We start from the raw sequence: 23,970 nt of genomic DNA, 5'->3' as shown, positions 1-23,970 counted from the left end.
TTTTTTCCTGGCCATTTCTAAGATACTAAATAAAGCCAGACGTCAAAAAGCAAAAGGCAAGCACTCTTATAGAAGAATGAGGAAAGGACAGAAAAATTATAAAGGCTTACAAGAAAGTAATAAAAAACAGAGAAAGATAGGGAATGGAGATATCCATAGAATTATAAAATTTTGTAAAAAAATGTTAAGTAGAATCATCAAAACATATACATTTCCTCAAACTGAGAATATATGGTTAAAAAATTACAAATGCATAGAGAGATTTCTTCTCTTTAAAAAGAGAAATTTAGAGTCATGAATTTTTTTGGAATCCAGAGTTCTCTTGAAATTATTTTCATAAGAAAAGCAAAGAAACACTTGTGAACTGCTAGATAATGACTACAGTCATCCATTAAGACTTCCTGGCACTATTTGAACCTGAGTCTGCTAAGCAATTTTTTCCTCCAACTACTGTGTCTCTTTTTGCAACTGTTTATTTTTTCTACATTTAATTTATGACTTACAAACAGTACTAGAGGTGTTTTTCATTGTTTGCACATGGTACTCATTTGTTTCTCAGGGGCATTTAATTATGATGTATGCTTATTTCTTTAATAAATTGAATGTTGTGAATAGAATAGAATAGAATAGAATAGAATAGAATAGAAATTATAGGATAGTTGGAAGTGACCAACAACAATCGATACTAAACTGCCTGACCTCTTCAGGGCTGACCATAATTTAAGTCATATTATTAAGCACACTGTACAAATGCCTTTTAACATTTGGCCATATGCCTCTTAACCTTTCTTTAGACAGTAAAAGTATGCTATATAAACTCTCTCAAGAAAATATTCTAAAATATCTCTCATGATGTGTGCATATACACAAATAAAAATTCTAAAACCTTAATAAGTAAAGTATGTAGTTGATACAAACTATAGAACAATAGGACTAAAAGCATTACTAAACTTGGATTCACCATATGAAGCAAAAATCATAGAAAACAAAAATATGTCAGATTATCCTCTATTACTTTAGTCATGATGAAGTCAACAATTCTTAAATACTTAAAGAGAGAACAAAACCCAAAAACCAAAATGAAAATTAAACAAAACAAAACCCCAAACAAACAAACAAAAATTCACTTGGAAATATCATATTTCTGTCATGTCTCATTGTCTTCTTATTTTCACATCTGAGAAATACAGATCATATTAGAAACTGTGATTGTAGCATCAAAAGAATTTCTACTAAATTTCAGCATTTGAAGTTCCTAGGTTTAACTGAATGAAAGGGGATAGGGATCTCCTTTTTCTCCACCCTTCTTCTGAATTCAGGACACAAACTTTCCTGATTTTAACCACTTGGTTTCATTAGAACTATGAAACACACAAAATGTGTTGAAACTATTAAAACACACAAAATGTGCTGTTTTTCACTACCAGCGATTCTGTCTAAATATATTTTTCATTGGCCTGTCAAGGTGCATCTTCATAGTAAGCTTCTCATCCTTCATCTACTTCCTCCTTCTACAAGGTTTCAGTGTTCCAATAAAAAGAACTCTTCTGAGTCATCTCCTTAATAAAAATATTAATATGTTACATGCTATCTTGTCCTTACTTAAGTTCTCTACACACTGACATTCATTTCAAAATTTATGCTCTCATCCCATCTTACATTTTATTTTGTAAGGTGGGATGATCAGGAAAACGTAACACAATTATATAACCTTTCTTTATCTGATTCAGTATGAGTTCTTGTTGATGAGGAAACTATAATAATGTACAATATTCCTCAAGAGATCTCAGTACTGCCTTAAAAAATAATACTTGTACTTCCCTAACTTTAAGGAAAGTATTTCACCAAATGCACCTAAAGTTCCTTTTTCCAGCTAATAAGCTTAGAGAAGATAATAACTAGTCAGCTTTTGACATAATTTAAATTATTATTGAGATCCAGGATATATATATATAGTACAGCAATTTACAGCTAGCAGTTGAAATTTTGGAATATATAAACCTCTAGTTCTCTCTATACATCTCGTTCATGCATAAACTTCCAAAAAATTTTTACAAAACAAGAGAGTATTCTTATTGTCTATTTATTCTGAAACACTTTATTCACAGAACAGTCCCATGGAAGGTCCACAATACTACTCTATCTGCAGTTATGATTTTGCATCTATAATAATGTACCATAAACCTGCACTATTTGGGTCTTACTAGTAATATTCTCAAAAAAACCTGCAGTTAGGTCTATATATACAATAAATTTTTACAATTTCAAATATTCACACACATATAGTAAGCTTTAGTAACTATATTTAGGATATTAAATTTTGTCTTCTCAATTATGAATTAATTTGCATAATTTGGGAGTGAAATTCCTAAATTAAAAACAGCAAAACAAAATTTCCAAAGGAAAAACTAATTTTTAATAGCTATTAAATAGAGAAATAATTTTAAAAGTAATTAATATAAAGATTTTAAGTAGTAATTCTTAATTCCACAGTTATTTAATGTGCAGAGTTTTTAAACTTCTGTGCATAATGCATTGTCAAAGAGAGGTTAAAATACTTCAATAATAACCTATAGGAAATTCTATAGAAATCCCTCTGGAACATCCTTCTGTGATAAAAATCCTTCAAGTCAATTAACAGCTATCTTACATTCACAAAAATTCCTTCAGAATGTATCTGTGTCCTTTTAGTAGGGACTATTTCATGAAAGAAAATTATAGGTTATTTATTCAAGGTCATTTGATATGTTTCAATGGCTGTTATCAAATATTAGTGTTTACTGAGTAAAAATCATAAATTTTTACTTAGTATAGGAATATCCTTTAATAGCATGCACACATATACTGTTCCACGAGTAAGAGACGCAGTAAAAAGTTTTAAAGTTTTGTATGATGTGTGCTAGCAAAACCAAGACTTTCAGTGTTGCATGAGGGAATAAAATGCACATGGAACTAGGTGTGGCCCTTCTTCTCCACTAAGGTCTACACAAGTCTGATTTCAGTTCTGTGTGGATTGTCATGCCTTTTGGTACTTGTAGTACTATTTTAATATGTGAAAAATTAGCATCCTAACATTTTCTTACCAGTATCTTGATGTCTAAATTATTCTCCTTTTTTTATAATCTAATGTTTAACATTTTATTTCAATAAAATAATTTAGAAGTACATGCTGTACCTGTATTTTGTACTAAGGAATAAGTCACAGAAGAAAGGAACGCAGAGAAAACAGTGGAGTGCACACTGCACTGTAATGACTCCAAAGAGGAAATGGGAAAAAACTATATATGTATCACAATTACTGACATATTTAACTGCCAGAGTAGTACATTCTTACATCTTTAAATTAGAAGATATTATTACAGATCCTCTTATACTCCCTCATAACTGAAAATAAGCCTGTTTTTTTTAAATTTCTCCAGAGATGTGATGTGAGTACACAGCCACACAACTAGTACCAACCAAAACTTTGATTAATTTATATCAGTCAATAACCAGAAAATACTTCAGATCTCCACTGAAATTAATGCAAATGAAACATAAACACCTATTTAATGATTTCTCTTTTATATGCAAACCAAAGACAGTGTTTGTTTTTCATTTATTCTATTTAATTATATATTTTAAAATTCTGAAGAACTTCAGTTCTCCTGTTTCAGAAGGTGTTAGTAAAAGTTAGGTGCTACACTAGGTGACTATCCAGTAAGACAACAGATTCCAAATGAAACTGTCCTTACAAAATATCAATCATACAACAAGACTTCTACAAATTGCTTGGGCTACAAAAGGTGCTTCTTATCAATATATTTGTTTCTATAAATTTATAAATTTTTCATGTACAATTGATTAACATGGAGCACATAGCAAAAATTCAAAATGTAAAATAAATTGTATTCAACAACATTAGCCTGCAAAATTAAGCTGATCCTTTCCTGAAGTTGTGCATGTTTACAAACACACCACATGCAATTTTTTTTCTGAATATCTGCTGGTTAAATTAAGACATTCCACCATTTCTTTTTATGAGCTTCATGTTTCAGATATAGGCATTTACTTTTAACACAGCAAACAATGCTACTTTTATCCTCCAAATGCTGTTCATTATGAATACTTTAGCATGCAGATTAGATAATCTCAATATAAGAATATATGAGATCTTTAGTTTTAACACTTTGATATTTGCTGAATATCCTGGTGTTCTAAATGTTGCTTTGATCATTGATTTCATGTTTGATAGAATGAATATGTACAGATGTTTTAAGAAACAAAAATTTGCTGAAGATTTAAACAGATGGGAGATGAATACAACTGCATCACCTATTAGTTTAGAACAGCAGATATTTATAAAGTACATTCTTAATGCTATGGTTCATTATATCTAATCACATATGCAGAATAGATTAATAGTCTAATCTGAATTCTCTAAACTTTCATAAGATATCTCTTACACTAGGTTTCATTGTGAAATATAATGATGCAAGCTATGGTCACATCAAAAGACAATTCCTTATTTGTACATTTTGTCTTTTTATAAATCAAATAAATTTAAATAACCAAGACAATATTATTACTAATTTCATTTATCTATCTGACTGCCCTGCTAGAACTCAAAGTTAGACAGATTGAATCCCCTTCCCATTTGGTTCAATTACATTTCCTAAATGGATACCTGAACTTTCATTTTTAATTAATACAAAATATTCTTTCATAACTACATGGGCACAAGTAAAATAATATCCAATACCTCTATGAGTAACAACTGCAAGTTCTTTAGTTCTTTCTATCTGTTCAGCATTTCTTGGTCGTCGTCTTGTGCTTTGTAAATTTGCTTGATGAAGAGAGAGCGTTTCCGTGTAAGTGGCCGACTCCAGAACTGATTTTCTTACATTCATAGCTTGTACTCGTTGTTCTTCAGCAGATTGTCTACAGGTGGTCACTGCACTGGATACAGCAACATCAGCAGATGTGCTAGCAACAGTAATGGCACCAGTAGTGGCTGCAATATGCTCCTCTAACTCACCAGTGGAGGCAGCTTTGATGAAAGTAGAACCTGTGGGACACACAGTAGTACTGGATGCTAACTTTTTCTTTTGAATTGTGTTTTCTTGATAGATCTAAAAGATTCAATTTCCCTCTGTTTAACATAGTAAAGACAACTGACATGGAAAGAGGAAAGTCAATATGCTTTATTTAAAAATTTGAAGCAATCAGAGCATTGTTCAATGCTAGTGAACATTTTGTAATAATAGTGATAATACATGTTAAGTTTTAAAGGTCCTCAAAACTTAAACTTTTTTTACCAGTCATAATGACAACACATAATTTCCACCCCTGCATGTTCAATCCTGAACCAGCATGGCTAGATCAAAATATACAGCTAAACTATTGACAGGGGACCCACACTTTGAAAAGTGGTAACCATCCCATCGAGCAGTGAAATGCAGCATTATGTAGTAACCCAAGCAGCAGAAAAAGCTGCCATAAGCTACTAATCCAGCTACTAATAAGGCTGCCAGATATGCTGATTCTCTTCATCAAAGCTTGACAGGGCTCTAAAAGCCAATTTAGACTTGACACGAAGCCAAGTGTAGAGGAATAATAAGAGGTACCCATTTAAAAAAACTTTTCAGCATTATTATTTGTACTTAAGACTGTAAAAAGGTTTCATATGTAATTTTCTTTTTGCACTCTGATTTCTGTAATAAACCAAATTATTTTACTAAAAATCTTCACACACAAAATGTTTGATAAGCTAAGAAAAATGTCCTACCTTGGAAAACATTGTTAGCACTTTTTAAGTTCTCTAGTATTTAAAATACATAGCAATTTTTTCAATATTTTATTAACATTTTCATCCTTCCCCATCCCCCACATTTGGTTGCAAATGTTTGGAAGCCAAGTGTCTCACCTGTGAACATTTAGAACATCTTAACACAGTAGAAACTCCATCTTGACTGGAACAAATAAATGACTGAACAATGAATAACAAAATTCACCATAAAAAATTGCAAATACAGAGCTGATGTAGCATGAACTGTACTATGTTTTACTAATATCTTTAGAACATGGCTTTTTTATTCCATCATAATAATTAGGGGCGCTTGAACAGTCATTCAAACAATAATATTCCGCATTTCTCTTTTTTGTTCTGTGCTCTCCTCTCATACTTTGAGACTTGTCTTTTAAATGTAGTGGGTGATGTCAAGATGGAAAGCAACAAGAGTTTTCACACTATTAGAAAAATCTGTCCACTAGAAAATGGAAATATGATTCCCAGAGAAATTAAGCATTATATAGTATATTTAAGGCACAAGGTATATCAGATCTCTTGACAGAATTCTCAAGTTTTCTGTCTAAAATAATGGAAGAGATACTCAGAAACAGTCTTGCTAATAAAGTCTCTTTTGTTTACTGTGGAAATTTTAGGCAAAAATGGTTTATTTTATCAAACTATTAAAATACTAAGATAAGAGGATATGTTAGCTTTATCAAGACAACAAATGAAGCTGATGTGGGTGAATATTATTTTTGCTATCTGATATTTAATGTCTTAACAACTTTTCTGTAGTATAGCACTTCTAAATCATAGTGGTGGTTTCCCCTACAAAACTAAAAAACCTTAGAAGCACCATGTAAGACTCCAAGTTGTCAGAGACCAAACCAAAAACCATTTACTATCCTACAATTACCGTGGCATAAGTAACTAAAATAAATCTAGACATGTTTTATTCTTTATTTCATAATAAAAGAAGAAAATTGTCACAATATGCAGAATATCAAAGGTCTGGACTACTTACGATTCAGTGTACAATAAATTTTGACAGATTGGTACCAAGTTTAAAACACAGAAAATACAAATGCATGGCCAAGAGGTATTGTGGAACAGAAAAACATTGTTTAAAACAAAGAAAACTTGATGTATGTTACATAACCACTGCTATTAAAACAAAATCTATGTGAATATATCTTTATCATGCATGCAAATGTACAAGAACAGGCAATCACCTGCTTCCAATATCAAGGTCAAAGCAAAACTATATTCAAAATCTCCATCAAATGGCATGATCTATCCTATTTATTTAAATAGGCACAGCACTTTAAATGAGAACAACTTAAAAGAAAGTTTATCTCAAAAGAAAACCGCAAGGAAAATTAAACTTACTTAAAGCTACAAAGCTTACACACTAGAAAGTACTGCTTTGATACAGAGACAATTTTGAAACAGAAAGTTTTTAGGCTTCCACTTCCATTTACACTGAAGAACTCATGCAGATGATCAGTAAAGTTAAACAATATGACTTGATTTACATGGAAGATTTTGAGAGAAATTTAATGTTATGTATAAACAATCTTTAAGTATCAGCTACTGCACAGGGTAGATCAATCAATGTTTTCCACAAACAGTAATCTGCAAAAGTATGAATTTTGGTGCATTTATTTTATAAAAACAGTCTCTTAGACCAACTGAATCACATTTGTTGCAAGGACATTTTAATATACTCTCCACTTCAATCTTCTGCAATCACATCTGACATTTCAGTTTGTCAAGGAGATTATTTTAAAAACTACATTTTTTCTATGGGATAAAGAAATACTCCTTTATAATTTTACTTTAATATTCTAGTTAAAATAAATTAAAAAGAAAAAAGGGAAGAAAAACTTTTAATGATAACTGGCACAAAAAGGAAGAAAAGAAGACTGAGCTCTGCTTTTTGGGAAAACTTCAACCATACAGTCAACTGAAGTCAACTCAGAGGCAGAGCATCACTTTGTACTGATAATCAGCCACTGAGAAAATGTGAAGTTTGAGGAACTGCCAGGATGAATCATATGAGGAAGCAGCAAGGACATGGGGTCAAGAAAGTATAATGGCTGTTTAGGATATGGGTTCACAAAGAAAGAGAACCTGACCAACCCACACCAAAACTTTCTGAGACCTACTAGACTGGACCAGCATTTCTCTAAACAAGTCTCTGTGGAAGGAGAACAGATGAAAGCCAGTAGAACAGAGGACCTTTAATGTGTCAAATTAGTCTGCTTGCACAAGAAAAGATTCGAAGCAGTGTTTACACTTAAAAACTTGTAGCTCTGCAGAAGTGAAAAAAGATCAAGTTGATGATCTACAGAGAAATTCAGTTCAGAAAACTAGTCTTAACAAGACACCACTCAAAAGTGTTGCAACCGTTAAAACTTAGGATAATGCAAACATATGGGAGACCCATAAGCCTTTCTATTTATATAGGAGTGGAAGTTGTTCTTGATTCCAGGATCATTTTTAGTAAAGAGAAGAGGCAAGAGCCTTTGACATTTGCCTGAAACAAAGCTCCAAAAATAGATTATGAATCTGTGCTAGATGCACACACTTTGCATATGCAATATGCTACAAGTATACACAGGGTTCCTGTTGTAAACATGATACCAAAGGAAATTTACCCCAAATAAACTTATAGTGGAAGTTCAATTACCAATTAATCTAGTGGACTAACTTTTTATGAGTAATGCCTAAGGGAATAATCCAGGGAGGTAATAAATACCTTTGCCCACTCTGAGAAGCAGAAACAAAAATAAGACAAAAAATGGTATCTAACAGAGTGAAAATGCTAGTTGAAAATGATATTTTTATTTTTCCTTTTAGAGGACTGACTTTGGAAAGTTTCCTCTTCTCCAGGTTGAAAAAGCTCAGGTTTCTCAGTCTTCCCTCACAGGGTAAGCACTCCAGCCCCCAACCATCTTGGTGACACTCCACTGAACTTGCTTCAGTGAAAAACTTGTCTTGCCTGTCATGAAGCCCAAATCTTGAGGCACTATTCCAGCTATGGTCACAGAAAAGTTAAGACAAAGCCAAAAATCTTTCCCTTTCAATCTACTGACCACATTCTTATTAACATAACTCAGGATGCTGTTGGCATTCTTTCTTCCCAGGGCACGCTGCTGTCATGCTCAGTTTGCTGTCTGCCACAACGCACAGGTCTATTCAGCAGAGTGCTTTGCTATCAGGCACTCCTGCTGCCAGGGGCTCTTCCTACCCAGCTGCAGGACTTTACACTGACCACTGTTGAGTTTCACAGGATTCCTGTTAGCTCATTCCTCCAGCTTGTCTGTGTCCCTGTGGCAACCCTGTCCTCAGCTATATTGATTGTTGGTCCTTGACTATAATGACTGACATTATGGTGTCGTCTGCAAAGCCAATGAGACTGCTCTCTGTCATTGATTGAAGCTCATTGATAAACATATTGAAGAGAACTTGTATCAGAACAGACACTTGTAGTGTTGCACTTGTTATTTAATTTTTTTTAACTTCAATGGTTGAAGAACAGATAAAAACATGCAAATTTTTCATAAGACCAAAAGAGACCTAAGGATACCATCCAACAGCTATCCTAATTCATAAGAATTCAATTTTATGATTAATTCCTAAAACCATGTTGAGTTCAAAATGTGAAAGCAAATCAGAATATTCACTATCTTATTTATTCAGGATAAATAAAGTTACAGGACTTTATTAGTTCTTGTGACACATATGATCCAGCCACAGACTTCCCAAATAAGGCTAAAGATGCTTAATGCGGATGACCCCATATGGGACTCAGACTACAGGAAGATGTTAATGAGGTAACTGACATGAGGTCAGCCTGGGACTTTTCCTGTATATCTTATTAGCAAGAGGCCAGTCTATTATTTTGCAATGGGTACTTGAGAAAAAAAGTGTAAACAGTCTTAAACCAAAAAATAAATTCATACCTCATTAAAGGAAGAAAGAGTGTTACAATTATAAACAGAATTTTTTAAAAGAGTAATAACTATATTCCACCTTCATTCTTTCCGATATTCAAGGACTTCTAGTCAAGGCTTATTTAGCTTCCTCACTTAAAACTTTCCTATACTTAACTAATTTTGGAGTGACCCTAGCATCCTATTAAGAAGATGGGGCTTTTTTCCTAACTTAATTAACGGTTCTCTTTGATGTTCTCTGTCATTAAATATCTGATGCTTACAAAAAATTTCCAGTAGAGTTAGAAACCTAATAGAAGAATATATTCTGGATCTGTTAAAAGAGTTTTCAGGTTTATGAAGTTATAACAGCTTATTCAACTCTTTTAACATATGTAATTCCAGACATATTATTTTTAACAATCACTTATTTTATTCTTCATAAATTTCTAGTATCTTTACCTGTTCTTACTATTAAATTGTAATAGAAAATAAAGGAAACTTATACATAAACATGGATTTTAGAACATAAAGTCAGTATTAATGGCTGCCATAAAATATTCTTCTGACAAAATCTGTTTTCACCTCACAGCTGTTCAAAAAATAAATGAAACTGTGGTTTTACAGAAATACAATAAAATCATGGTTGCAAAGAAATACATGCCTAAAAAAGATAGGGTTCAAAACAAATTTCTAGACTTTAGTTCAAACAGACAATGACTCATACAAATAGCAAAAACTCCAAAAGCTATCTAACCAGAAGTTTAAAAAAATCCTTTTGGTTCCTTTTGTTTTGATGTTGTCCACATTTGTGGGACTAGAATAAAAATTTCATTTTTATTTCCTTTTGGTACCAGTATTTACCTTTTTGCATTATTGTGTTCTCTTATGATTGATTTTTAAGCTTGCTTTAATTCTGCTTCATTTTCTCAACCTCCTTATTGTTATATTTTTTTCTATTGTTCTGGATTGTTTATGTAAATTTAATCAATTGTCTTAGTAAGACATATATCAAACATTCTGAAAGTGACAATTAAGCATCACCCAGAAATTTTCAGAGATGCAGGAGGTATGTCATACTTCAGTATACACAAATGCATGTCTTGATGATCTTCCATATGCCTCAGTGAATTTAAGAGCACTTTACATTTTTTAAGCAGATATTGAAAATATGGTAAATTTTTTGCATCTTAATTTTGTCAAATGATTACATTTGGAAATCTGAAAATTCAGGCAAAATTCCAGATAACTCGAACATTATTCATTTCCTTTCTACAAAAATCAGGACATAGACCGAGCTACTATTTTTTTAACATATATATTTGTCCAAATAATAGAATTTATTACAGCAATATATGTTTGTTGAATAGAAAAAAAATTGAAAATGACCAACATAGACTCACATATGGATAATGTTATTTCAGTTGGTTTACTTAAAGTGAGAAAGTACTTTTTAAAAAGCCTGTTACTTTTAAGAAAAAGAAAAAAAAAAAATCAAAACTTGAAACAAATGCATGTTAATAAATGAGAAAGCAGTTATTCAAAATACAAAGTAATTGTCATATTTTTATACTTAGTTTTCTTTTCAAAAGAGATATATATCAATGTAACATAGATCTGTAAAATCAAACATAATCATACAATAAAACCCCCAAACAATACAACTTAAAAAATCTTCAAGACTCTCCATAATATTGTAGGAATCTATGAAAAGAGCAATATGATACTGGAAACAGAAAGCACTCACATCTATTGGCCTTAAAAAGGGTAGCTTTATTGTCTAGTAAAAAGCCTTACGAATATTGTGTTACATATTTATTTTCTTTCTAATTTGACTCTATGAATCATAGCGCAAGAATGTTATTTCCCTTTTTCAAAGATAGTATAACATCAAATAAGCAAATCTGAAAGAATAATTACTGTACAGACTATGTACATTAAAATGTATATAGCAACCACTTAACAAAAAGATAAATTTAAAATTTAAAGGTTCTGACTTCTAATTCTGTTTCTTGTGTCACCATGGATATGCCATGATATACAACAAATTTAATTCTCACATTCCTTTTAATATTGTTAGTTGCCCAATACGTTGTCTTAGATTGCAAATGGCGGTGCGTATTCTATTGCCATCTGTTAGAGGTGGGCAGTTATCTTCTGTTAATAGGGCAGTTTTCTTTATCTCTTCCACAACCAATCTTCCCTCTGGCAAATATCTTCTGTTAATGGACCACTGAGTCTCACTGCTTGACTGATAAAATTATCATCCCATTGTGAGATGTTCTGCCCAGGGGCAGGAGCCAAGCATTCCTACCTGGATAAAATCTGACACTGGGAGCACCACAGGCAGCCTTTTCCTCCTCTGGATTCCCAGAGAAGCAGCTTTCTTTTCCACTGGATTCCCAGATGAAAACCAGGCCCATTTACACCACCAATGGACCTTCAGAGGAAAACTACACCCTTCCACAGGATCACCGCTCCAACAGCACCACATCTGTCACTCCAGGAGGACTGCAGCCACCATTTAATGGGACTGCTACCAACACCCTGACCAACAGGGTGTCAGGTTGCATTTGACTCTGTCAATTTTGTATTACTGCATTGGTATTTTATTTTTATTTCTTTCCTAATAAAGAACTGTTCCTCCTATTATAAAATTATAAAGTTTTAAAATTATAAAATTTTAAACTTATAAAATTATAGTAATTCAGAGTGGGGGGTGTTTACATTCTCCATTTCAAGGGCGGCTTCTGCCTTCCTTAGCAGACATCTGTCTTTTCTTGCCAAGATATGGGTGTTCATTGTCATAAGCAAGTCGAGTGGCATTTATAAATCAAATATACAGTTTCAGATAGAACAATACTTGCTAAAGCTGCAATTATATATTGATATGATTGACACTCAGTCATAGTTTTAATACTTTCAATGGAGTTCAGATACATGGGAAAATAATGAATCTTAAATCCAGTAATAATCTTTTTCAGTTATTCTCAATAGGAAAAATCTTTGTACCATTGCTCTTGAGTGTCTAATATTTGCCCTAAGCAGGCTAATGCCAAGATTTTCTATTCTAAATCCCATATGAGGCATCAAGAATTTATTTGACTTAAAATTATTGCTACAGATTGCTAAACTAATTAAAAATAATAAATGATCCAATATAGTAACTTTCATTACAGAGACGATTATTTTAATAGCTAATATATTTAATATATTTTAATTATTGTATGTTTCTAAACTGATTAGTACTTCTTAGAAATGATATAAAGTTCTTAGAAAGTTTGTTCATTTACTTGGCAAATGGTAAAGACAAGATTGCAGAAAAGGTATCTTGAATACAAATCTTAATACTTCAGCATATTTTTTTCATTGTTAACCTTACCTATGTCACACAGAATTAATAGAGACTACAGCCTAGTAAGTACAATTTTGCTATTATTAATACAAGGCCACAGAATTTATGTTGACATCATGTAGGCTTGCCTTGGCCTGAGCTAATTTTCACTATTTTTGATAATTTATAGGTATCAAGTGAATATTTCTTGAGCTGGTGGCATTTCAGAAGTGCTGTGCTTTGATACTACTGCATACAGTAATGATCTGATAAATTACATAGGTCTTGCATGGCAAGCAACATACTTGGGCTGAGGGAGGCTAATGTGCAACTTTCAGATTTTAGTAAAGAACAATGAGAAACAAGCAGACTATATTAAGAAAATATACAAAAAAAAATGAATCATTCAGCTCCAAGACTGAAGAGGAAGTTCACTTCTTCATGTCCAGAAGTGTAAAACTTCTCCTAAGAGGTTCTTGGATGCTCTCAATTTGTCATAATCTCCAGCCAGGAGCACAGAGAAAAGGGTAAAAATAAGACAAAAGAAATAGAGGGGGAAATAGAAAGGCAGTTCTTAACTTTTATAAGTGTATTATTATCCTTGATGCTTTTCTATATTTGATAATTCAGGCTATCAGATCATAATAATAATAAATTGTATTCCATTTGGCTACAATACTTGGCTAACATAATGCTACACAAGGACATTACAACCCAACTAACTTCTGATCTGAAGTTCTCTATACTGAACATTTTTCTATGTGCCCAACCCCACTGAAGTACTCTCCAATGATTGTCAGGACTCTGAGGGCTCTGATCATCCCAAAGAGGACTGGCCAGCCTCCCCAGGGCCTCTCCCCATCCCCAAAATGAACTCCAGGCTGGAGCCATGAGTCTCTGCCCCAGGGATGCCACAGAAGTGCTTGTCCCTCTTTTCCCCTATCCCTGCTCTACCTAGCCACGGGGCCAATGTCCCTGCCTGCCTTTGGCCTGTCCTCTTTTCCATGGAGACGTCCAACGCCCAGGGTTTGTTCTGCCTCCAGATGTGCACAAAGCCTGCTCTACTCCCCGGCTGAAAAGCTCTGCACTGCCGGCCTCAACCCTGATCCCTGAGCTCGCCAGCCTTCAGGGAGCTGTGGGCCTGTGGGCCTCTTATTCACTGTGAAAAACACAATGTCTAAGAACAAAGCAATACATTACATGCTACAAGAAGTGTTATTTTTTCCTTATTTCTCACTCTGCACAAATAAAGTTAATCTCTAAGCAAAATAAATGTTAATTATAAAGCAAAGCAAAGTTGAATGATTTATAAATGAAACTGTACTGTCTTTTATGTTTTGGTTTAATCTAAAAGGTCAGAATAGACTAAAAAATAATACTTTTAAAGAAAGGTCAGGTCCTAAGTGGGATGAAAACAATTCTCTGGCAAGGCAAAAGGTTTTTTGAGTATAAAAACTGTTTCAAAATCCACTTAGAGTTTACAGAGATAAAGCTATTCCTGCAGAACATTGTGCTGTCAGCATCAAGTGGGCAGTAAGTGAACTTTTTTAATTCAAGAAGTAGCATCCAGTGCAAAACAAGAGCTTTGCCTGAGGAAAATCTTCCCTGTGAGAGGACTCCGGCGATCCATTAGACAACAATTTCAAGATGTCCTAAGGTAAATGCTTACACACTAAAATTTCAAAATAATTTTAAGGAGAATTACATATGCATTGCCTTAGTGAGCATTTCTGGCAATTTTGCACTACAATACAATGATAAAAATTATAGTGTTCTTGTTCAATAGCCAAAATTGTTCCTAATATCCATAAAAGCTTGGATACTGCGAGTATCTATCCTCACTTTTATGTTGCACAGAGAAATGCTCACAAAGATAACTTCTACAGGAAAAAATATATTGGCAAATCTAAAAACATGGTAATTTGACACTATCGTACATAACATCCTAGAGGGTAAATTCAGGAAATGTGTGTTAGATGAATAGGCAGTCAGATGCACCAAGAACAGGCTGAATGCCAGAGTTCAAAGAGTCGTGATCAGCAGAGCAGAATCTATTTGGAAGCCGGTACTCAGTGATGAATCCCAGGGATCAATACCGGGTCCAGTCTTCTTCTACTTGTTTTTCAATGGCCTGGATGAAGGGACTGAACGTGCAAGTTTGCTGATGATATGAAACTGGGGGAAGTGACGGATACACCTGCAGGCTGTGCTGACATTCAACAGGAAGAGTGTGATCAGCAGATGAAGAGAGGTGATCCTCCCCCCGGCCCTAATGCAGCTACATGTGGAGTGCTGTGTCCACATCTGCACTCCTCAGTGCAAGAAAGACAAGGACCAACTGGAGAGGGTGCAGTGGAGGGCAAAATAGATGATGAGGGGCCTGGAGCATTCCTCTTATAAGGAGAGACTGCAGAAGCAGGAAGATGAGAGGGAATCTCATCAATACATGTAAATATCTCAAAGGCAGGTGTCAAGAAGATGTTGCCAGATTCTGTTTGGTGGTGCCCAGTGATGTCACAAGGGCCAATAAACTTAACCTCAAGAAGTTTCACATCAACACAAGGAAGAATTTTATGTTGAGGGTGGAAGAGCACTGGGACAGGCTGCCCAAGGAGGTTGTGGAGTCTCCCTCTCTGGAGACACTCAAAAGCCACCTGTATGTGCACCTGTGTAACCTGCTGTAAGTGGCCCAGCTTTGGCAGAAGGGTTGGACTGGATAATCTCCAGAGGTCCCTTCCAACCCTAACAATGCTGTGATTCTGTGGTTTCTCAGAAGCTGCAGCAGTTTTTGGATACTTCTTACACTTCTTAACTGATAGAACATAAAAATGTCAAATATTGAGACGGCTGATGGCTCACCATATCTGAACATTTCCGACTTCATCAGAATGGTTGAAGCTGAAAGACATCTTAGAATTTGGCCGCTTTTAGAACTGTCGGCCTTTTTACAGTCATTGCTTGGAATTTACTTTACCTAAATTAAATGGTATGGCCATCTCTACAGAGGCAAGAGTTTCTGAGAGGTTCCATACAGTTCCAAAGCAACTTCTTCACACATAAGAAAAAGTTGCTGGATAGAAGTCAATGAGAGTTTTCAGCAGTAACTTTGTTCCCCAGGAAATAAAAAGTAACTAACCCCGACAACAAAGAAACACAAAAACCCAAACAAAACCAAAACAAAAAAAAAAAAAAACACCTTATCACATTCATTCTAGAAAAAGTGAGTACAAATCTGAGTACAAAAAGAGACATTTTACTTCTGTATAAGGACCATGGGATACTTAAATATTAACTACACACTCAAAAATGACTGTGATAGCCTCCATAAGCAGTATCAGGATAAATATATTATATTTAAGAACCCTCTGAACACAATCCTCTGAAATGTGCTCTAGGAAGATCCTGCTTGTGCAGGGAGTTGGGCCAGATGACTCCACTGTGGTCCCTTCCAACATTACAAGGCCAAACTGGTGGGACTGAGCAACCTGGTCAAGTGAAAGGTGTCTCTGGCCGTGTCAGGGGTTTGGAACAAAAAGATCCCTTCAAACTCAAACCATCCTATGATTCCATTATTCTATTATATTCATTCTATGATTCTGTCAATTTCTTTAAGATTGGTTAATATTCATAATTACCCACTAGGGTTATTGGGAATTTGAATGATTCTTCATTTAAGTATTACTGGCTGGTTTGCTCTGAGTGTTAAAAGAGTGTGCTCAAATGTTCTCAACAAACAGAAGGTCTGATTACTATAATTGAAATTTCTTTCAAAACTCTAATATTTTTATCACCAATTTGTTTAAATTTTGGGTTTAAGAACTTTCTAGGGAAAAATGTTATTTAAACATGTAAACCTTATATATCTTTCATGAAAAGCCAAACTACCCAACACAATGCTGTATACAAATGAAGAATACTTTCTTCTTATATCTCAAATTAAACAGCTGTGTATGCTATCTGCCCGTTACATTAATGCACTAGACATATTTGTTAGGAATTAAAATGTATGGCTTTTAATTCCAGGTTTAATATTAACTGAGAAGAAAAGTAAAAGTACTCAGGTGAAGAAAAATAGAAGAAGCAACAGTTTGTTTTATTTTCATAAAGTCAATAGACTTCTTCCCTTTTGAATTTGAGTCAGCCTGATTTAATTTGAATATATGCCTTTCAAGTTAAGAATTCTCTTCACAAACATTTTCATATATCATAGTGTACCAAGGCAGTACTACAAACTAAACCAGCATTATCCAAGCAATTCTGGCAGCTTTGTGAAAAATGGAATGGTAAGTGTTACCTAGCTTCTATCTACCCTGGATTAGGGCTCAAAAGACCTAGTGCCCATTGGTAACTTAATTATTTGTGTAAGTCACTATGAAGCATGTGCCTCAATTCTGACATCCAGAAGAGATCTAATAAATATTTCCAATATCCCTGTGATTCATAACTTTATGGTCTGTTTATCTCCCCTCCTTTCATATATATATTCCTTTTCCAAGCTGCAGGGTCCTACACAGATTAATTTTCAATCAAAAACTTATCCTTATGTTTGATATCTTTGCTTTCTCTGAACTTTCTTCAGCTTTGCTATATTCTTTGGAAATGCAAAGAGGCCAGAGCAACAACTGGAGTCAAGGTGAAGTTTGATTTATACAGCAGCATGTTTTCTGTTCTGTCCTCTACCCTTTTCCTAGTATTTAGGTCAAAAAGCACTAAGGTGTGCTTTTTTAAGCATTCTAAGTATGAATCTGAGGACTACGACGTGCTCTCAATATAACCTTTTTTTTCCCTCAATCTTCATTTGCAAATCCTCTTCCACACCTCTTGAGTGGAGCTTCAAGACAGGGACTGGACGACCAAAGTCCTTTACACTGCCAGAGAAATTCAGGTTCATGACCTGAACAGACCTAAATCCATGGGACCTGATGAACTGCACCTCAGAGTCCTGAGGGAATTTGCCAGTATAGTTGCCAAGCCACTGTCCATGATACTTGAAAATTCATGGCAGCCAGGCAAAGTCCCAGATGACTAAACATTTTACCTATGTTTAAAAGGGTAGAAAGGAAGATCCTTGCAATGATCAACTTGTCAGCATCACCTCTGTGCCTGGGAAAACCATGAACCAGAATCCCCCTAGAAGCTGTGCTGAGGCACATGGAGGACAGGGAGGTGATCCAGAACAGCAGCACAGCTTCACCAAGAGCATGTCCTCTCTAATCAACCACTGGCCTTCTATGATGGACCGACTACATCATCCAGCAAAGGACCATATATGTCATCCATTTGGACTTCTGCAAAGCCTTGGACATGGTCCCCCACAACATCCTTCTGTCTAAAGTGAAGAGAAATGGATCCTCTGGGTGAACTGTTCAATGGATGACAAATTGCTTGGACAGTTGTGTCCAGAGGGTAATGTTCTGGACAGTTTAGTGTTCTGACAGGCATGATAGAAAAGTGGTTTCCCTTGGGGGCCCATATGGGGATCAGTACTATTTAGTGTCTTCATCAGTGATATATATTGAGGCATTGAGTGCACCCTCAGCCAGTTTGAAGATGACAAGAAGCCAAGTGCTGTGGTTGACATGTGACAGGGATGGGATGCCATTCATAGAGACCTGAACAAGTCTGAGAAATGGCCTATGAGAACCTCATTAAACTGAACAATGCCAAGCACAAGGTGCTGTTACTGGCTCAGGGCAACCCCAGGGATCAATACAGCCTGGGAGATGACTGGATCGAGAGCAGCCCTGTTAAGGAGCCAGCGGTGCTGGAGGATGGGAAGCTGGACATGACCCAGCAATGTGCACTCACAGCCCTGAAGGCCAATGGTATCCAGGGCTGCATCAAAAGCAGCATGGGCAGCAGGGATAGGGAAGGGATTCTGCCACTCTACTCTCCATGGGATGAGATCCCATCTGGAGTGCTGCATCCAGATCTGGGCCCTCAGCACAGGAAGAGCATAGACCTGTTACAGAAGGTCCAAAGGAGAGCCATGAACATAATTTGATAGATGAAGAACCTCTCCTACGAAGAAAAGCTGAGAGAATTCAGCCTCAGGAAAAGAGATTTATCCTGGCTGACTGTTCAATCCAGCTAGCACAGACTAGATTTCAACCAGAGTATGTATCATATAAGAAGTCATAATTATTCAACATAATCCCTTCAGGTTCAATCTCCATATTACTACCCATCATGTCACCTAAATCTTTCTTTCACAATCCCTCACTCTCCACTCTAACCACTTTACTTGGCTCTCTGTCTTTCTTCTACATACTCAGAAAATTAATTTTCTGAAAAGGTATTAGCAATGCTCATATTGACCTGGGATCCAGACCAAAAACAATATACATTTTGGCATCTATAAAACTAAACAAGTACATTAGAAAGAAACATACAATACAACAAACATCAGTGCTAGAAACACTTTAGTATTCAGACTGCTATTCTAGTTTGCTCTGACATTTTTCAGACAGAGGACTTTTACTTTTCTTTTAAATATGAATGGTACTGAAATTTCACATAATAAAAATCTAAGAAATTGTATAACTGAGAATCTCTTTGGTACTAGTTAGTGATTTTGCACATTAACAAATTCCATAGAATAATATTCATTAGTACACAAGTTTTATTACCTCAGCTGTATTTAAGTGAAAACACTTTGCTGAACAAAGATGTATGTTGAAAAATTTCCTGGTGCTTGTGAATGGGAAAAAAAAATTAATTCCTTCAGCTTTTTCATACTGCTACTGATGCAGTACACAAATAAAGCTGCCAATGTTTCAGAGTATAAAGACACCCATTGACTGGAACTAAAGTGGAGAAAGTGTAACTGGGAATTAGAAAGGTAGTTCAGAAAATTTCATTTCTTACTTGAAATAACATTCATTAAAAGAAAGATTAACTTTTCATTAAATAGACTTGACTCCTTATTTACTGGGAGTACTTTGCAAAAAGTACTTTTACTTCTCAAATTAGATAATCTTAGACTTAATTCTGAAGTGTAATATCAAATGTCCTCACTTGATCTATACTGGGAATGAGTAAAGACCATAGCATCTCATTTAGCACTAAGAAATAACTTCTGGCATAATATCTTGCACAGGTCTTTTCCAAATAAATATTTTTACTAATAATAGACCAGGGAGAAACATTTAAAAACACAACAGCTATATTTCACATATATAAACCTAGCCAAGTTATTAATTTAAAATTAAAATTAAAACTACCTAATTACTCCACTTTTATAACCTCAAGGACATGAGGATATGCCTTCTCTCACAAATACAGGTGCTCTCAGTAACTAAATAACATAAAATACCCAGATTAGGTTAAGAGAAGAAAGAGAGACAGAAAGAAAATATATTTCTGAATAATAATTTATGTCATTTAATTTGAAGGTAAATGGAAAAATTTGAGTGTGAGGGTACATAAAAACTCATATTCAGTTACTTCATTATCTAGTTCTCTTCATCTTCCTGTTGTTTTCTTATCAAAATTATTTCTTTCCTTGTGTTTCTGTTCCCTAAGGGTAGAAAATCATCCCTCCAAAATGTAAAATTATCTTCTAGAACTAAAAAAAAATAAAAATTAAATGCTGCGAGGAAGAGGAAGAGAAGGAAATGGGAGTAAATCTTCCAGCAGAAATAAATCCAATGCATCTGATACCAGTGGCACTATTAATTTTAGCATTTAAAATCTGCTTTATAGAGTTAGACCATATCAGCTTTATTTTCTTTAATGTACAATAAATTCATAATAGTGAAAACTATTAATAAACTAACTTGAATGGCTTCTTACATTCAATTATTAATCATTATAATAATTTTCACAACTGAAAAATATAAATAATTTAATAAAAAGCCCAAGCATATTATGAGAACATTTGCATGTCAAAAATTTTCCAAGAGGAAACAAAATGTTCCAACATTTAATCTCACCACTAAATATTCTGAATGTAAACAAGTGTTTTATTCCAGGTTTTTCTTTCACTTGTTTTATCATCCTGACATGAACAGATTGTCAGTGCAATACATTAGGCTGTTTGATGGCTAAGAAACATACAATTATCTAGGTTAATGTATTAATGTCTTGACCTAATCAATATGGAGAATTTTGAAGGTCTTATAAAGTTTATCTACAATTAATAGAAATTTTCAAGTGCCATAGAAAATTTATTTTCCCAGTAAATTTTCTTTGAATTTTAGTGGACTTCCTTATGAATACACATATGAAATAACTTAATAGGTGTATTATGCATATATATGCAAAAATTTATACAGATACACATTAATATAGGTAAAAATGTAAATATATTATATACGCTTTTATACATTTAAAATATTTTTAATATATTTACATAGGTGTACATATATGTGTATATCTATATTTGTCTATCTATATAAATAGGATCATTAAAGCCACACTGAGGTTTAAATAATTCTTTTCCCTTCCAGAAACCAGAATTCTTCATATTACCAATGGATTTTATAGTTTCAATAGTTCATTTTCCTAATTTTTTCTATTTGTTTAAAATCTTGTATTTAATTTCAATTTCTAAATTCCTGAGCTTTTCACCAATGTTACCCAAATAAAAAAATGATTTCTAAGCATTACCTAAATGGAAATAAAGAGTAATTCAGTACTTTTTTCTTTTCTTTTGCAGAGGAGTTGAATACAGTCAGTAGTACATAAAGTATTATCATTTACTCTTTTTTTAAACAATAAAGAGTATGCATGCAGAGCAGCAAATGAAACAGAAAGATATTATATTTTGAATGCCTCTAAAATATCGGAGTTTTTTCTTTATGGTAAATATGAAATTAAGAAGATGCATCCATTAAATCATTAAAAATGGAAAGGACAACTCGTTACTGCATCATTTAATGTTCATTCCAGAAGTAAATTACTACCATGTCTTAATACTTAATGTTAGTTCCATTGACTTTTTTAAAGGAAATATGATGTTACTTGAAGTAAAAAAAAAAAAAATTAAAATTAGATCTCTCTGGGTTTTTACACCGTATCAGAAGTAACTCTCAATAGTGGTGTTATTAAAATCTAACATTGGGGGAACTCTGCTAGTAAGTTCTTTAAATTTGGAAATGCTCAACAAAATGTAACATTTTTTCTCTTCTACAACTTGATTAGAACAAAGTCAATGTCATTCTGTGCACTGTAATTGAGTGGGTATATAATTGCGAATAAAAGACATCTCAAGGGTGCAAGGGTGAAAAATAATCTGTTTAGAAAATATATCTCAGTATGAGATGAAGTGGAGCTGAAAGACCTGGGAGTATAAAAATCCACTAAAAATATTTTCTTATATGCCGATCCATACAATTTAATCTCTTGTTATGCCTGGAGGGGAAAAAAAAAAGTACTTCTGAGAGACTCTGGTAGTTTCAGTCTATGAAGAGACTCCTGCGTCCATTGCAAAATCAGGTAGCCATCTGTGCTGCATTCACAAAAGAATTTCAAGATTTTAAAAGTCACAGACTCAAAATTCTGATAACTAGGTATCTGTCTTTAAAAGTAAATATCTGTCATCTGTCAATATATTATCAATGAAAGCAGCAACTTATTTGCACTGGCCTATGCAGAAGATACAGCCCTTGTCAAAGTAGCAGATTTCTACAAATGCGACTCAAGCGACGCAGTACCTTTCTTTCTTCTAGGGAATCTCAGGCCCTGGAATGTTTTGGTATAGATAAAACATTTCAGTTAGTGATTAGTAAATGCAATCTGAGATTAAAAACCCACATCAGTGTGTCTGTAGTTGCACTAGGCATACAAACTACTAGAATAAATGCATATCTAGTCATTGTGTTCTGTGGAATGTAGTGTTTTAATTAATTTTAAAGCACACATCTAAGACAGGTTATAACAGATGCCTATATGCTATTTCTTCCTTCCCATCTTCCAATTTCTATGCCAGAATGGTCCTGGTTCTTGCTACAATAGAGTGAATTTTCTTCCTAGTTGCTGTTATAGTGCCATGTTTTGGTTTTAGGATGAGAATAGCACACTGATGTTCAATCTCCTGCCGAGCAGTGCTCACTGTGAGTCAAGGACTTTTCAGCTTCTCACGCTGCTCTGCCAGCAAGGAGGATGAGGGTGCACAAGAAGCTGAAAAGGAGCACAGCTGGGAGAGCTGACCCCAACTGGCCAAAGGAGTACCACATGACATCATGTGATCAGAGGATGAGGCAACTTGTCTGGGAGGTGGCAATCACTGCTCAGGGACTGGAATTAAATTGGTTGGCAGGTGGTGAGTTGCTTTGTATCACTAGTTTTGTATATCGTTTTATCATTATTTCCTAACGAAACTACTACTCTCCCATCATTTTCTGTCGTGTTAAATTGGCTTTATCTCAGTACATGACTCTCTCCACTGTCTCGCTGGGAGGAAACATCTGCTTGGTGTTTAGGTGTCTGACACACTAAACACTCCACCTCCTGTAAGTTCTAACTTGCCAGCACCATGCAGATGACTCTTCTACTCTAGAACACCTCTACCCAACATCTGCCATGTGGCCAGCTGAATCACTCTGCAGCCCACACTGGCAGGATTAGCAAGGTATGGGGAAGGCTCAGTTAGCCATACATAATTTGAATTGGAGAAACTTTTTAATTTCAAAACATATGTCTTGGTAACACCTTGGTTTGTCTGCCCAAAGAACTTCTGCACTTCTGACACTGCCAAAGAAACACATTGGGTATCTTGGGCAATTTCTGTGGTGCATCAGAGCACATATATACAGGCAGAGTTCTTCACAGCTCTCCAGCTTTAATGGGTATGCAGACACCTATAGGCGTCTAAACAAAAATCTTACCTATATCTCTGTTACAGCTGCTAGTCTTTCAGCAGTAGTACAGTGTAGTGGTTGTTGCAATAGCTTTTGAGATAAGAAATGAATGACAAAATCCTGATT

At 34.5% G+C, this 23,970-nt stretch overlaps 1 protein-coding gene across 7 annotated transcripts in view; it reads right to left on the bottom strand.

Moving 5' to 3' along the window:
- CSMD3 (CUB and Sushi multiple domains 3) overlaps positions 1–23,970 on the bottom strand; it is a 580,686-nt gene that overhangs the window by 341,098 nt on the left and 215,618 nt on the right. For 3 of the 7 annotated variants that reach the window (XM_074556146.1, XM_014263981.3, XM_074556154.1), the window contains exon 7: positions 4,742–5,047. The exons of the other annotated variants lie outside the window; for them this stretch is intronic. In XM_074556146.1, coding sequence (XP_074412247.1) covers positions 4,742–5,047 — 306 coding nt within the window. The remainder of the gene's footprint in view (positions 1–4,741; positions 5,048–23,970) is intronic. 7 annotated transcript variants of the gene reach the window in all.

This window comes from Zonotrichia albicollis, chromosome 1, assembly GCF_047830755.1.
Source record: "Zonotrichia albicollis isolate bZonAlb1 chromosome 1, bZonAlb1.hap1, whole genome shotgun sequence".
Taxonomy (NCBI): Eukaryota; Metazoa; Chordata; class Aves; order Passeriformes; family Passerellidae; genus Zonotrichia; species Zonotrichia albicollis.
The sequence above is the reverse complement of the archived record's forward strand: the minus strand, read 5'-3'. Positions and strand labels throughout refer to the sequence as shown.